General features: G+C 37.6%; 1 protein-coding gene across 5 annotated transcripts in view; it reads right to left on the minus strand.

Moving 5' to 3' along the window:
- Positions 1–17636, minus strand: part of LOC136838621 (DNA-directed DNA/RNA polymerase mu-like) — a 166132-nt gene that overhangs the window by 44989 nt on the left and 103507 nt on the right. For all 5 annotated transcript variants that reach the window (XM_067103895.1, XM_067103894.1, XM_067103896.1 and 2 more), the window contains 2 exons: positions 17223–17308; positions 5776–5898 (listed from right to left, as the gene is read on the minus strand). In XM_067103895.1, coding sequence (XP_066959996.1) covers positions 5776–5898; positions 17223–17308 — 209 coding nt within the window. The remainder of the gene's footprint in view (positions 1–5775; positions 5899–17222; positions 17309–17636) is intronic.

Consider the following 17636-nt stretch of genomic DNA (forward strand, 5'->3'; position numbering starts at 1 on the left):
GCACCATAAAACCAGATTGCCAATAACCGGGGACTGCCTGTATTATTATTATTAAGTACAGTAGTTTAATGAGACAACTGAGATTATTTCAGTCCTCACTTATAAGCGTACAGGTCGTGGGTGTAACTATCCAGAATGCCATTAGTTTGGTTTGCTTTGTAATTTTCTTTTTCTTCATATATTTCCCAATGGTATTGTAAAAGTTCATTCATTTGCCATTCCACTCTCATCAATACACCTGTTGGATATTGGAAGTTCCTGGAAATGAAAAAACACTCTACAGATATAAAATGGCAACTTTGTACCATACTTCCCTTACTTGCCAATACTGCCACTATACGGCGACAACTTCCCAACTGGATATCTTCTCAAGCTCTGTCACATACCTCTTCAGCATGTCCTTGGTGACCTTGATGTCCTTCAAGGTAGATGTGTAATAGCATACTCAACCATGATATGGGATATCAACCAGCTGGCCTTAATTCTCAAAGATTTCCAGCTTTTTTTGAAGAGTAAACACCTTTCTGGCCTTCTTAGGAGGTGGTGGGGCAACCCACACCACACCACACAGCAATTGCAGCACCTGTAATGCTGCAGGAATAATCTTCATTTTCATTTCAAGATTGATAGCCTTCCTTTGATTCTTGGTGCTTCCTCCAAGTGAAGTCATACTCTTCCTGTTACCTTCCAGTGAAACCAATGAAATCTTTTTGGTGCTCTTCCCCTTGAAGCCAAACCTCTACTACTAGGTAAGTCAAAAAAATAAAAAGTATGAAGATCAACACTTACAGGTGACATAAAGTGGCCCCACAAAAACACACACACATAAAACACACACATAAACACACATACGCTAAGAACACCTACGCTGCTCTATTTCATTTTCCATGAAGAACAGCGCACACAAACAACAACTCAAAACAATAGCAAGATAGGTAAACAAAATGTCTAACCTTCAGACAACCAAAGCCAAAGTTCTGCAGCAACAACAACTGATGATAATATGAAGATAAGCAGACAAGTGAGTTGGCAGCCTGCCTCAAAGATATTCAAAAAAAGACAGTCTTGCATTCTCATTTGATAAAACTAAATTATATCAGGAAAGCAAAAATTAAGAATCAAAATAATGTGAAATAAAATATTCTACACTACTGCAACAAGCTGGGAAGATTCTTGTAGCTGTGTTGACACACCAGATATACAAAACAGTGAGGACAGTGACATTCGGATCTAAAATGAGGGCTCTATGTAATTAATGGATTTGTGATAAAAAACTTTAAATCAAATTAAGTTGTCAGCTATCTTCATCTTGTTATTTGGACTTTTTATATTGCTCTCCTTTATTTTGCATATTACAATAAACACATTTACCTTTGAAAAGAAAGGAAAATAATTTACCTAACCTGAAAAAATTTATACTGACCCATCATACAAAATTATCGCTTAGGAAATTCATTGATGAGAAATAAAGAATTTTACATCCATTCCATTTTTAATATAATTAAAGGAATATATAGATAAACAATGAATCAGTCAAAATGCAATTCAGTACACATTTCAATGGGGCAAAAGAAACAGACATAACTCTATTAATATAATTTTGCCAACATTTTTTATAGCAAACTACAAAAATTCATCAGGTAACTTAAGCTAGTTATTTGGAATTTTGTTATAATTTTTATTTTTAAGAACATACTACACAATAATAAGCAACTATTCAGCAAATTAACATCAAATCAAGGTCCTTTCATATTAAGTAAATTCCAAAGATAGTGCAAAATAGAAGTTACTATGATGTGAAAGCACAGTGGTGACAAGCAAAGTGAATTGGGGACACACATGTGTTGACAAATGGGGGAGGTAAAATCTCAAACAATGAAGTTACCTTATGAGCCTTACAGTAACTCAGTGGACTGGTTAAGCCTTGTTAATATACTTTATGGTAATAGTGTAACAACTTCCTGAAACACTTTGTTTACATTATTATTTAATGCTGTTACAGTATACAATGGTTTTAGCCTGCCTAAAGAGAAAATATGAGAATATGTGGACAACAAACTACAATGATGAAATGCAAAATAAAAATAATAGCATAGTCTTGCTTCATCATAACAGCAATGCCCTTTTCACTTGGAAGAACAATTACTGACAGCTTTACTACCAAAGATTATGCAAAGGGATTGCCACAAAGGCATAATGGACTTGTGCTATCTTTAATTACTTTCATGGTATCTATCTGCTGGTTACAGTGCTTCTACTGTGGGTGGTCACCCTAACACAGTAATGGTAGTTTAAAGCTTAGTCAAAAGATTTTGTATGTATGAAAATCATGAGGGCTGAGTGACATACCTGTATCATAATTATTATTATTATCTGAAGGGAGTAGACCATCTTTTAAGGCATGTTCTGTTAAAAAGAATGGCAGCATCAGTGGAATTGATTTCATACAAAGTCTTTTCAGTTCTAACTATTCTCTTTTCTTCAAGGCTGATATCTGCTAAGAGTTGGTCGATGTACACTATCTGGATAAGGAGAAAGGCAATAGTCCTGAAAAAATTAGTCATGTTTTAATCTGGTACACACAGGTGGAAGTTAAACATGGAGTAGTATATCTGTAGGGTTTCAGGATGTCAACATTGTTCTCGAGAGGTAGAGAATCTTCGTAGCATTGTCCTTGAGTGGTAGAGGGCCTGGGTTGTTCTTCATAATCAAGGCAACTAGTCATTTTACTTTTGTAGTAAATCACTAACTTAACCTTTTTCTTCAGGTCCGTACAGCAGGTATTCCCTTCTATGATGTTGCGAATGGTGCACTTGTCCTCTTTATGAGTATACTTTGTGTGAAACACTCCCTTGTAAAAGAGAGTGATGTCTTTAAGGGCAGTTTGGCATGGTTCCTGCTGGTACCATTTATTAATGGTCCTTCCCATGCATTTTATGATTTTCCAGTTGGAATACTGTACCCATACCAAAAAGATGGTGTGGTAACAGGGTCTCCCCTCAGAGTACTTTTCACAAATTCTGTACGGGCAAAGTGGAGCGTCAGGTATTCATCGCCACTGAGAAACCATCGATGTACAGTATGTCTAGTATATTGTCAACATCTTTGTGAGCACCAGCACAGAGGAAGGAGCGGAACACATGCAACAAGCTTTCCATGACCACAGTCCCCTCAACTTTACCATTGAATATTGCTATTACTGTCACCTACCTTCCTCAACATCCTCGTAAGGCAACAGGAGAAGCGTTTCATACACAAGTCTACCCCCTGTATACAAACCTCATAAAACTAGGCATGTGCCTAAATGGGAAGAGTGAATGTCCAAAGAGATACAAATGCACTGCAATCAGTGCCTTCATCAGGAGAGCTCTTTCACACTGCTCTTTCTTGGAAAGGCACACACACACCGGATTAGAGCATGTTGCCCAGGTCTTAATTGACAATGGGTATCCAACCAGGAAATCATAAAATGCATACGTAGGACCATTAATAAATGGTACCAGTAGGAACCTCACCCCGCCGCCCATGAAGACATCACTCTCTGGGTCCATAGGGCAGATATTCCCTTCTATGATGTTGCAAATGGCACACTCGTCCTCTTTATACTTCGTGTGAAACGCTCCACCGTAAAAGCTTGATGTCTTCAAGGGTGGTGGGTGAGGTTCCTCCTGGTACCACTGATCAATGGTCTCATAGATACATTTTGCGATTTCGTGGTTGGAATACCCACTCCAAAAAGATGGTGTAGCAATAGGTTTTCCCCTTGGAGGGCTTTTCGCGAATTTCTGTAAAGGCACTGTGGAGTGTTGAGTATTCATCGCCATTGAGAAACCGTCAATGTACGTCCGGTGTATTGTCGACACCTTCATGAGCACCAGCACGGAGGAAGAAGTAGAACACACACGAAAAGCTTTCCACGACCACAATTGCCTCAACTTTACCATCAAATACTGCCGTGACTGTCACCTCCCCTTCCTCAACATCCTCATAGGGCAACAGGAGGAGTACTTCATAACACAAGTCTATACGAAACCCACAAACCTAGGTATGTGCCCGAATAGGAAGAGTGAGTGTCCAAAGAGATACAAATTCACTACAACCAGCGTCTTCATCAGGTGAACTCTCTCACACTGCTCTTCTTGGAAAGGCACACACACCAGATTAGAGGTCCTAATTAAGAATATGTATTCCAACCAGGAAATCATAAAATGTATCTGTAGGACCATTAATAAATGGTACCAGCAAGAACCTCACCCATCCACCCTTGAAGACATCACTCTTTCATAAGGGAGTGTTTCACATGAGGTATAAAGAGGACGAGCGTGCCATTCTCAACACCATAGAAGGGAATGTCTGCAGTACGGACTTGAAGAAAAAGGTTAAATTTGTCATTTACTACAAAAGTAAGACTAGTAGCCTGATTATCAAGAACTACCCAGTCGCCTTGGTGCAGGACCCTCTAAAGAGAACCAATGTGGTCTACCAGTACAAATGCCAAGTCCAAGAATGCCTTGGCGCTTTCATTGGTATGACCACGATGAGACTTTCAAAGTTTATCTCCTGCCATGTCCAGGAAGGTGCCATTCATAATCATGCTAAGAATGATCATAATATTAAAATAACACGAAATGATACAATGCCCAATATTGGAATTATCGATAATGCAACAGACCATTCCTGCCCTTGTCTCCCGAAGGCTCTACACATTGGAAAGGAAAGGCCTAGCCTTAATACCAAGCAGGACACTTTCCTCTCCCGACGGTGGCACATAGAATGCTGCCTACTGGTACTCCTGAGCTGAACAAGCGCACCAAACAGGTGATGCCTCCATCTGCTGTGAATTACCCTCCCAGTGCCACCCATGCTGTCTCTAACATCTGCACGCATAGATGGGGGCAAATATCAATGTCTAGGAGATGGCTTCACTCAGAGGCACTAATCCCCTAATCTCATAAGAGCCAATCAAAATTCATCTCCCCTACCACCTATGACCCTATATATATACCGACTGATGAGCCCATTCTAACCAGAATGAACCCACCCTGTCTTGACAAGAGGCCGACGATACAACTTGAAACGCTGACATCTTTAGAAAAAATCTACAAAGACACTCTACCACTCAAGGATGATGCTACGAAGATTCCACCAGCTTGTACCAGAATAAAACGTGATTAATTTTTTTCAGAACTATTGGCTTTCTCCTTGTCCAGATTATATACATCAGCAAGCTCTTAGCAGATATCATTCTTGAAGGAAAGAGAATAGTGAGAAGAATTGAAAAGACCTTGTACAAAATCAATTCCACTGATACTGTCATTCTTTCTAACAGAACATATTATTTTATTATTATTATTTTAGTAGTTAAAGTACACCAGAGTTAATAGACATATCTGTAACGTTATTCAATATAAATCTGTTTAACAAAACCATCAAGTAACATTTCTAGACTCAGAGGGTTGGCTTAAAAGATCTTAAATGAAAGGCAAAACATAAGTTTCAAGTTGGGCAGCTAAGTAGGAAGAGACCAAAGGGAAGGGATGAAAAGTAAATGGAAAAGAGCAATACACCTGGGGCAGAAGGGGCATATCAAAGGACCTTTTGTATATCTACAGTGTGCCATGCAATGCACTGTCCACTAGTAACCCATTATGCAGAAGAAGTGCAACACATAGGAGTCATGCTGCAGTATATTACATGAAAATTCAAACTACCTGGGTAAGAATGAAATATGATTTCATTATTAATTCTATATTGTTCAAAAGCCTAACTGCTTACCTCACTTATACTTTTCACAGTAAAAGGAAGACATTTAATGGTAGCAGCTGCTTTAGCATAAGCTAGTGCCCTTCTTTCATCCCCCATAACTGTCCAATATTCATTCAAAAAGGCCAATGGTTCCTGAAAAGAAACAAATAACTACATCAATCAATCAATACCAGTGGCACCTCAAATATGCATAAGGCTTGGATGAATTCTTACCACTGCTTTTCTCATGGTATTTGTATAAAATCACCCATACTTTCCACTCCTACTTCCTTCTCCACTGCTCTCAGCCACATCTATCTCTCCCAGTTTTGTTCCTACAGCATTCTACCACATTACTTCCTGCGCCAGTTTTCCTTCAATACAATAAACATGCCACATCCCCTTTCACTTACACAGCCTCACATGCTGTATTCATCAGTGGATTTCCATCCAGTTACTTCTCTTTCCCACTTCATTACTCAACCCTGCCACTTAAGGGGATCGGCCGCCTAAAAAAACCCAATAATCTTTAAAAAATTCGATTTGCTGAAAAAAATTCTATGACTTCGTATAGGGTTCAAGAATGTGTCCACGAAATATTATGCTAAAATTTGCCGTATTTCTCTAGTTATGGCCTAAAATGTAACAATAACTATATACCCATAAAACACCAGTAGCGCAAATGATTTAGTCTGGTATAGTTTTTGCGATATATATTACGAAAACTTCCTTTGAAATGAAATGTATAATGTCAATAATATCCTACTCGGCACCTTTTTAGTTATTCCTAGCCATGACAACGCACACGTCATACCATGACGCCGACTGTGGCCGAGTTGCCTATAAATTTCCAAGCTAGAAGGACACGTTTTCATGCTCGCTAGCCTTGACTGAACTCTGTATTTTCTGCGGTGTTTTTGTTTTTCACCGTGCCTAAAAGGTCCAAGAGTTAACTTCATGCTTCTAGAATGCGGAAAAGCCAAGTGGAAAAGTCCAAGTAGAAGAAAGAGTTCAAGAAATTAGTGCCATAGAGAGGAATGGGCGACGGAGAGAGAGAGAGCTGTCGCCCATCAAACGGCGCAGGCAGCGATCTCTGCTGACCAGAGACCAACCACATCCACCCCTAAACGCCTTTTTATTTGTTTGTCACTACCAAAGGGCAAAGATATTTTAGAAAAAGAAAGCAGTAGCTCGGAGGCTGATATTATAGACGATCCTGAAAATAAAATGATCATAATAAGTGAAGCAAGACTTGATGAATTACTTGAATCACGAATCCCTAATTGTGAATGTAAAGTAATTCCCAGGATCCATTTGGCAAGGGATGGATTCGAGACACTAATAAAAAGTGTAGGCAACTATGATACCTAGAGTAATACCTTGCAGCAAGATCAGACAGGGGGACCAGGAACCTAAAATTTATAAGAATGTGTCTTAGGCACATAAATAATCAATTAATATTCTTATTTATAATCATTTTGCATTAATTAATACCCAAAAATAAAAATTAAAACCATAGAATTAATTGTAACACAGTCTTTGAAGTCTCTTTTACTTTTTTTTATGTAACTAAAATTTTGAAGGCCCGTTTCTCAAAACATAAGTTTTTCGCCTTTAAAATGCATCTCCTCCCTTAGTATTGGACCAATCTAAATGAAATTTTAAATATAACATGGGAAAACATGGTAGATTAAAACAAAGCCGAGGATTTTTAATATTTTGAGTTTCTGATTTTTGGCAGTTTTTTTCTGTAATTTTTCCGGAAAATTTCATTAAAAAAAAAATTCATATCTCGAAAAATAATTGAAAAATCAAAAATCCCCGGCTTTGTATCGAAGGTCCATATGTGTTTTATACGTGGTTCAAATCTCATCCCTTAAAACCAAAAAGCAAAGGAGGAGATGCATTTTGAAAATGGCCATTTTTGCAGAAAAATGCTCTGGCGTCACAAAACCTAAGGTCACTGAACAAAAATTTTTTCCCCAGAAGTTCCACACAATATCCTTTAACAAACCCCCTATATATCAACAACCTGTCGTTAAAAAAGTCGGAAACCGGCCGATCCCCTTAATTCACGATACTGTATACCTCTCATGATTTTATTTCTAAATGCAAAACAACTTCCCATATGACATAACCCTGGCTCATATCCTTATTCCAAAATTCATCTATTCTTGGATGCATGCAGTATACTTTCATTTTGATGTGTACTAGTAGCAAATTATCCACACTGGATGAGAATTCCCACTCCCACCCCAGCTGTTCTCATCACCTCCATAAATCTGTATTTTAATGATATAGTACAATTATCAAACCGGCACCTGCAAAAACTACAATCGCAAAACACCAGAACTTTTCAGCCCTGCTTTGTATGAATATTAAATAAAATTGGCCATCAGCAATAGTGTCCAAATACGTGCACAGTCATTAGCAGCAGAGGAGTAAACTAGGTCAAAGGTTTTGGTAAACTGAACAGTATTGCAACAACTTAGCTGTCTAACAAAGCAAGTGAAATTGTGTTCTTCCACTGAAGCTATGGTTTCAAATGGTGTACCATCCATTAAAATTTTTAGAAAAGTATAATTTAGTCGTTAGTTTAAAAAAAATCCACAATGCAAAACTACACTAAGAATGCCCTGCTTGAAAAGAATATTGGAAATTTCTGGAAATATGAAAATGCCCACTAAGGATGTAAAACAGTAATTTTGCAACTTTTTTCCAATTTTGAAAATACACAGAAGTGTCTGTATTTATCCACAACATAGAATGTGCTGTACAATACTGTACATAAAATAAACACCAAAATGTGCAGTATACTGTACAAAAAAATTTAGCTGAAATTCTCTGTTACCTGTAAGCAATGGCAAAACTGCTTACATGGGCCGCAGTTGAAAAATATCTCTTATTTTTTAAAGAATAACCCAGAGAGAGAGATGGAGAAAGGCAAGCAAACGTACAGCAACATGATGTATTTGTGTATGTATGCACATGCTGCTTTTGTATTGAACAAGTAGCTACTATTTTCTACTGAATTTTGGTATCGCCACATTAAAAAGCTAATGAATATTTCTTTCAAATCTATGAGTGTGGGCAGGACTTCTTCAAGATGTACGACAGTAATACTGTTATATATTTTGTATGGCATACAAAAATTCATAAAATCTCTACACTATCCAAAACAAATTGTGAGCTGCTAGAGCGTAGGCTATCATAAATCATTTGTTGAAACCTTTGGTAAATATGTAGTGCACTATATTCAATGACTAACACAATTATAAAAATGACATTCCATTAAGTGATATGCATTGTCTATCAAGTTCATACTTAGCATGAGCAACTTATAGAGGTGATACATCCCAAGTTCTCTAAGGTATGAAAATCAACCTATGCGTACAAGTAAGATCTGTACATATTGCAATGGATGGAACCTTTTCTAAGCCACCTCACCATTCTTTTTACATCTGTAACATAGCAGAGAAAGAAATAAAATTAATTTCAATTGTTTTAATTACTAGAACTGTGGGTTTCCACTCGCCCCTTCATGAACTCTCTCCTTCATTCCCCAAAGTGATTAAGCCTAATTCTTCTCTCTGTCCAAATGACTGCCTAAGGCCTTGTTTTCCAGGTGACCATTGTACCTTCTCAGCATTCAGCAAGGCAAGGGCGGAGCCAAAAAGAGAAATTTGATGCCCCGCCCTGCTCTAAACCCTGCACGAGGGTTAACTGATACCATACGGCTTATGTAGAAAACGTGGCAAAGATTGACCTTTGCGCCACCCATGCTGGACACAATGCGTAATCTCGGAAGGTTATTTATAGACGATGCAATGGAAATCGAGAGAGAGAAGCACTCAGAACACCACCAAGGACAGATGTCCTTAACCTTGCTTGACCCTCGAACTTTCCACGTTTGACCCCGAGGTTCAAACCAGTATACCTTTGTAGTGGCATTGTAATTCCCTCCTCCATCACCAGTGCCCTATCAAACGAGGACACCATCAGCTCGAAGAAGGTAATGTACTAGAATAAAGTTTCTTAGTCAGTCGTGATTCCTTTTATTTCTCTGTCTGATTTTTCATTTATTTTCCATTGTGCAATCACCTTCAGTAATTTGTGTTGGAGCATCCAGTGTTAACATAATTATTCATTTAGTGTTGAACTGAGTTATTTGGCACCATCTGTGCTTTTCCCTCAGTTCCCTTTGAGTGTCTTATTATTCTTGCAAGTAACCGTCTTGCAGATAGCCTCGACTGTGGAACCACTTGGCTCTATCCATGTGCAGTCTCCCTTCTACCCCCAAACTGCGATGTTTCCTGTTATGAAGACATCATCGGCGTAGAATGTTTATTCTGTGTAGGATTCATTCATTTAGCAGGCCCTTATTTAATTCATTATTCTTCTGATCTGTGTTTGTTATGTAAATGTAATTAGTTAAGAGAACCTTTGAGTTTACGTAATTTTCCCTCACATGAAGAAGGCCCTAAGCCACAGATTTTTCCTTGTTTGTCTATGAAGTTTTCCTAATATTGAGTCAGATGTGTAATAAATACAGTTGATTTCTTGATAATGTAAGGAACTCCCTGCGTTCATCCATTGCTGACTAGAATTAAGTAAGTATCCCTCAGACATTCGTAGCAATAAATAATATATATATATATATATATATATATATATATATATATATATATATATATATATATATATATATATATATATTATATGTACATACACACAGTCATACATACACAGAACTTATGCGAGGTTGGGTTCCAGAACCCTCGTGCAAGGTGAATTTTGAGTAAGTTTGCAAGGTCTCTAAAAATGCTCATAAATGCTTATTTCTAAAGTTTAAACACTAAATATGACCCTAATCATGCTCCCAAATTATTAAGTTAGCTTTTAATGAAATTAAGATTACTGTAATTTCATTTAAAAGTTTGCTTAATACATTACCCTTAAAAAAAGAAATAAATGGTTGACATAAAAACAGAGTTGGAAAAGAATTTCTGTCTCTCTCCCCCCTTCCGACAATCTGTTTTTAGAAGTCTTCTCAACCTCTTTTTAATAACTACTTTATTCTACATCTCTTTCTCTTTGTTCTGAATTGCTTATTCATGAACAAACAAGTGTTTTTTATTTTGACTAATACAACTCTTAGTTATTATGTCTCTATGTTCTAGAAAGTATTTGCCACACTAGGGCATTTACTCTTCATAGACGGTACAAGTAAACTTAGATCAATTTAAACTATCTACTGTACAGGTAAAGACGTACAGAGAAATAATAAGTCATAGAACTGTGTGAGTGCTACCTATGAACGAGAGAGAGAGAGAGAGAGAGAGAGAGAGAGAGAGAGAGAGAGAGAGAGAGAGAGAGAGAGAGAGAGAGAGAGAGAGAGAGAGAGATAAGAGTTGTCCTTACTTAAGAGTGAAATTATTTCAACTATTATGGAGACAGAGAATAACAGAGAGAGAGAGAGAGAGAGAGAGAGAGAGTTGAGAGAGAGAGAGAGAGAGAGATTTCAGATTAGAGAGAGAGAGAGAGAGAGAGAGAGAGAGAGAGAGATAAGGTTGTCCTTACTTAAGAGAGTGAAATTATTTCAATTATTATGGAGACAGAGAATAACACGAGAGAGAGAGAGAGAGAGAGAGAGAGAGAGGTTATTCTTACGTTAGATATCAAAGATGGAAATTCAGTATTAAACCAACTTTTAAATGAAATTAAAGTTACTGTAGTTTCATTTAAAAGTTAGCTTAATTTGAACTATCTACTGTACAGGTAAAGACGTACAGAGGTGAAAAATGTGTGAGCGCTAACTATGAATGAGAGAGAGAGAGAGAGAGAGAGAGAGAGAGAGAGAGAGAGAGAGAGAGAGAGAGAGATAAGGGTTGTCTTTACTTAAGAGAGTGAAATTATTTGTTGTCCTTACTTAAGAGTGAAATTATTTGTTGTCCTTATTTAAGAGAGTGAAATTATTTATCATGTTATTACAGAGACTGAGAGAAAAACACAAGAGAGAGAGAGAGAGAGAGAGAGAGAGAGAGAGAGAGAGAGAGAGAGAGAGAGTTATTCTTACATTAGATATCAAAAGATGGAAATTCAGTATTAAACTAACTTTTAAGTGCAATTAAAGTTATTGCAATTTCATTTAAAAGTTAGCTTAATACATTACCCTTAAAAAAAGAAATAAATGGTTAATGTCAGAATGTAGGAGTGTGAAGATTAGTATAATATTTCTCTCTCCCACCATTTCACCACTCTATTTTTAGAAGTCTTCTTAACCTTGTTTTTAAAAACTTCTATGTCTCTATGTTTTAGAATGGCACATTTACAGTTTGTAAACGGTACAGGTAAAATTAGATCAATTTAAAATTATCTACTGTATAGTTAAAGACATACAGAGAAACAGTAATGAGGGTTGGTTACAAATGCTAACTACAAAGAGAGAGAGAGAGAGAGAGAGAGAGAGAGAGAGAGAGAGAGAGAGAGAGAGAGAGAGAGAGAGCTTTGACCACTAACCAGCAACACTTCTTGTCATGTTAAAGTGACATGTCTGACAGCTATTCCCCACGAGCTTCTTACGGAAGATGAGGGAAAAATATTGGTTTGTTTAAAATACGTATCACATACAAATTTTGTAGTTACAGTTATATTGTTATTATTATCATTATTAGTATTATTATTATTAATATTTGAAAATTAGTACTTATTATTAGGTAAAAAAATTTATCATACAAAACAAATAAACATATACATGTACCATAAAAACTCCCTCATCTCAGTAAAAGACAGAGAGAGAGAGAGAGAGAGAGAGAGAGAGAGAGAGAGAGAGAGAGAGAGAGAGAGAGAGAGAGAGAGAATTATAAAAAATTAAGCATAAACATTTTTGCTGGGTTTCTCAGTACTGTATTAGCAAATGCTCGCCTGTCTGTGAAAAACTTGTGTATGATAATTAGTTAGGTTCCAATGAAAAGTTCGTTTGTCTGTGAATTTACGCAACTCGAATTGTGTAAGTTTGGGGTATTACTGTGTGTATATATATATATATATTGCTACGTATATATATATATTGCTACGAATGTCAGAGGGATACTTACTTGATTCTGGGCAGCAATGAATGAATGCAGGGAGTTCCTTACATTATCAAGAAATCTACTGTATTTATTACACATCTGACTAAATATTAGGACAACTTCGTACACAAACAAGGGAAAATCTGTGGCTTAGGGCCTTCTTCATGTGAGGGAAAATTACGTAAACTCAAAGGTTCTCTTAACTAATTACATTTACATAACAAACACAGATCAGAAGAATGACGAATCATTCTATGCCGATGATGTCTTCATAACAGGAAACATGGTGGGGGGGAGGTAGAAGGGGGACTGAAGATGAAACCAGATAACTGAAGGACTACTGTATTTGAATGTAGTTCCATTGTGAATCTCGGGTAGTCATGAAGACAACCATGGATGATTGACAGAGCTGTTAGTTTGGGAATGAATAAATGTTGCAGTACTGTAGCAGTTTTGTTCCTGCCTCCTTGACAGTTGAAAACACATTGCAGATATTTAAGGTTTTGCCAATGAACATGTGGGAGCCACATGTGCATTACCAAGTGAAGAAAATGTAGACCATGCAAAAAAAGCACAATCAGAATGTGGAATGGCACAGAGAGCCTGGATGGATGTAGGGGAAATGCTTCCTCATGGAATGGGGAGACCACAAAACTGACAACCACCACTGTGTTGGGAAACACTGCTACCCCTGGTAGATCCAGAGGCATTGAGACCTTTGTAATTTAAAAGTCTGACTTCAGACAATGATGGAAAGCCTCCTGGTATGAACTATGTTGGGCACTGATGGCTGCCCTTATGATGGGAAGCATTGTTCCCCTTTGAAAGGATTTAGGGAGTCTGGGACCAGGTTTCTTTACATGGTAATTTGGAGGTGGTGTGGAAGCCTCCTAGTGAGTTCTAATTGATGCAGGATGGCTTTTGACTTTTGGGTCTCTGTAGCCGGGGTATTCATTGAAAGGCCTTCTGGTTTGAGAAATTTGCTAATAGTTTTTCAGCACTTAAGACTTAGCAACAAAATGTTAAGTTTTTAAATTTTCATTCTCTATTCTTGCTTTCCAAAAAATTTTGGCTATGCTTTACTACTGTATATGTTAAAATGTAATCCTATTGTGAATCTGGAATAGCCCTGAAAAAGACCATAGACTGCTGAAACAGTTTTTGGCTTGGGAAAGAATAAACACTCCAGTATTGTAGCAGTTTGTTATCCCTACTTGATGACTGAAAAAGAACTGGAGTTATTTGAAATTTTGCCACTGAACCATGGAAGCCACATGTGCATTACCACTTGAAGAAACCTCTGTTGTTTGAACAATGGACTACTAGAGAGTAATTTGGAGACACCTGATTAACTCTGCAAATACCGGCAGATGGTGGGTCCAAAGAAAATGAGTTCCAAGACCTTGGAGTCCCATAAGCAGATTACTAGTGAACACCTGGAACTGACATAAACTGTGAGCTAATTGCAACTGTGGTTCTACTACAGGATTTCTCAATGTGAGCCATATGCCATCCCTGAGGTCCATGAGAAATTTTCAGGAGCTAATTTTTAAAGCATAAGTTGAGGTAAATGGCTAAACAGAAAATTACTCATTTATAACCACATACATTACAGCATACACTATAATAAAAAGGAACTTTAGTTACCAGCATCAAAATGGCTTTCCCTGCAAATTCTCAGCATGGGCTGTACAAGGACTCCTTGTCATATGAATATTTTTGAGTCCAAGTTACTATCCAAACTAAAATCATTACTAATCTGCTTCCAAAGATGCAGTAACTCAAGAGGGCCACAAGACTTAGAATTGACTTGGATAGGACCACAGCTGTAAAAGTTTTAAGGAAGTGTTCTAGTGGATGGACTTGGTTCAGGATGCTGAAGAGTGGTGTCAGGCCTGTGATGTAAACTGTGCCAAGAAAGGACCCAAGAAACAAGGTCAAGCCCCGCTTCAGCTGCAGCAAGTGGAAGCACAGACTTAAAGGGTTATGGTGGACACTGTTGGAACTCTACCACTCACTGAAAGAGGAAACTGGTACAAGTGTGTTGCCAAGGACTACTTCACAAAGTGGCCAGAAGCCATGCAGTCTCCAATCAAAAGGCTGCAACTGTTGCTCAGTGTTAGTTAACCAGTTCTTCTGTCGTTTTGAAATACCACATGAGCTACATCCAAACCAGGGTGGGAACTTTGTGTCTGCTGCATTCCATGAGTGCTGAAAGTTACTGGGGATCAAGAAGACCATGATCACCCAATTGTGGCCACAGTCAAATGGGATGGTGGGGAAGTTCAACTGGACCCTGGGATAAGTACTGCATTGAAAGGCAAATGGAATGGGACCAGAAATTACCTGCTCTGCTGATGGCATATCAGTTTGCATCCCATGCGTCTTCTGGTTACGCCTCTGCAAAACTGATGCTGGTTCACGAGTTAAGGTTACCTGTTGACTTGTTAAGGGAAGACCTGGTGAAGAGCTGCTCACACACACGCCCAGCTATGCAAAGCATCACAAAAGGCTGGCTGAAGTGCACCATCAAGTGCAGTAAACTATAAAGTTTCAGGCAAAGTGATGAAGTGCAAGCATCATGCCATGACAGCTGAAGTGAGCTTCAAGGATGGGGACAAATTGGTTACACAATTCTCAACGGGAAAAGGACAGCCACTAAAGCCACAAAGCACATGGGACAGGCTCTACACTGTTTTGGACTGCTTGTCTAATGTATCATACTGGATTCAGGGAAATTGTCTCACCCAAAGGTGATATACGTGAATCATTTTTGGCAGTACCCTGGGCCATAACAGTACAGCTGGGATGTCTCAGAGGGATTGTCCTCTCCAGCACCTGAGGATGTTGAGGACTAAGGAACTGAAATATAAAAGGATGATTTAGTTTCCCATGAGAGGAAGTGAATCAAAAAGATGACCAAGACCTTCTAGGAGTAGTGCACTGTGCGGATGGACAGAGACACTGACAAAAGTGCCAATGGAGAAGACTTGGCAGACTGAAAGATTATTTTGTGTATACAATAATTAGAGGTTTCATTTGGATTTATGATTATGCTTGTAAATATTGTGTAGAGATTTTGGGAAGACAAAGAGAATTAGGGAGGGGGTAATCTTGAGAAGCAAGATTTATATATTTATTTTGTTTATTAACACAGAGATTCCAGAACAATTTTCTTTCATACTGCATGTATGTACTGCAATATTTGCTATGTGTAGCAAGCTGCTTTCATGAACCTGGACAATAATTTCTGCATTAATTTTCTCTAAGATGCTTTACTGATGTGAATTACATTTTCTATAATTATATCTGTGTTTGTATACTGCATCAGTGTTTGTGGTGTAATGGAAGAAAGAGTAGTGCTTTCTGCTTTTTTCTCACTAAGTTTGTGTTACTGCCTGCTCTGGTGTCCAAAAACAAAGAAAAACAATCTAGTATGGGCCAGATTCTTCTAGAAGAGAGGTAGGCCATATAAATGAGGCAGGCAGAGAGAGGGAGAGAATTTTCTTCATCTTTGCAGTTGTTTGTAAGTCAGCAGTAGTCTACAAGAGAAATACAGATGTTTTGAAGACTACATCTTTGGTATTTGTGGAGAATAATGTTGGAAATTAAGGGATACCAATCTAAGAGTCAGTATTATTCAATCCTGTTCTGGTTCTTTTACACACCTTAAGGCAGACCGCTGAGAGGTGGCATCCCAACTATAGAATGCTGCTACTGTTGAAGCCTGTGAAAGTGTGGGACCCAGGGAAGTAACGTAAATAAAAACAGATGACAAAATCTAAGTTGATGGTCATTCAGAGTGAAACAAGACTTTTTAACTAGCCTGCAGCAAAATACAGTGATTGATGACAGCTTTTGAACTGGGGGTTTCCCACCCCTCGACTCACCTACCGCCCTTAACTACCTTCCTATAAAGTTTCAATGGCCGATTTCAATTCACACTGAGGAATACTCCTACATACAAGCCAATGGTTTGTATTCCTGTAGGAACAAAAATGTTTGTATTAAATGTCTAACAATTAATATCAAAATAGTAAATTCTTTTCTTTCCCTAAAAGTAGCTTATTCATTCCTCAGAAAAGTGTCCAATGCTAGCTCTAAAGTACTAAATGTAATGTCACAGAATATTTTCAGAGCAGGAGATAAAAACCTTTTGCAGCATTCTCCATAATCAATGTAAAACAATTCGGAGCAATCATAATTTCCAATTTTTTGTGCACAATAAAATTCAGTCTAATTTAATATCATGTATTCCTTGGGTACTGATAATTAAATTTACTCTTTTCAATTCCAAATCTTACAACACAGCAAGTCAAATCACAATACTGTACTGTACTTCGTAAACAACAGTCACTAACTCTGGGTAAAATAATACTGTAAAAAAAAAGGATATAAACTTACCACTAATTTTGGGTTGCAATGATTCAGTGGTGCATTTCTTTCTAATATATTAGTATTGAAGGCTTCCTTGGAAAACTTTGCTACCTCTGAAACAAAGGTAAATATAAAATTATGTAATCTTTTACTTAAAACATCACGTTTGGAAACAAATTTCAGCACTGACATTTATAAAGGTGTTAAGAAGATGAGTCTTTACATAGAATTCATGCAATAAGCGATTACTGAAGATGCCACCTAGTGGGACTACTCCATTAGTTATGTAACAACAATTACTGCAGCCCAGCACCTGAATTTAAGGAATTAGTCTGCCAAGCCAAGAACAGCGAAGGATCGCAATTGTTAATCAATATTCAAACTTCCATACAAAGATAGAATATTTCAGCTTTTTCACAATTCTTTTCTATTTTTTTTATT

Source organism: Macrobrachium rosenbergii, chromosome 5 (assembly GCF_040412425.1).
Source record: "Macrobrachium rosenbergii isolate ZJJX-2024 chromosome 5, ASM4041242v1, whole genome shotgun sequence".
NCBI lineage: Eukaryota > Metazoa > Arthropoda > Malacostraca > Decapoda > Palaemonidae > Macrobrachium > Macrobrachium rosenbergii.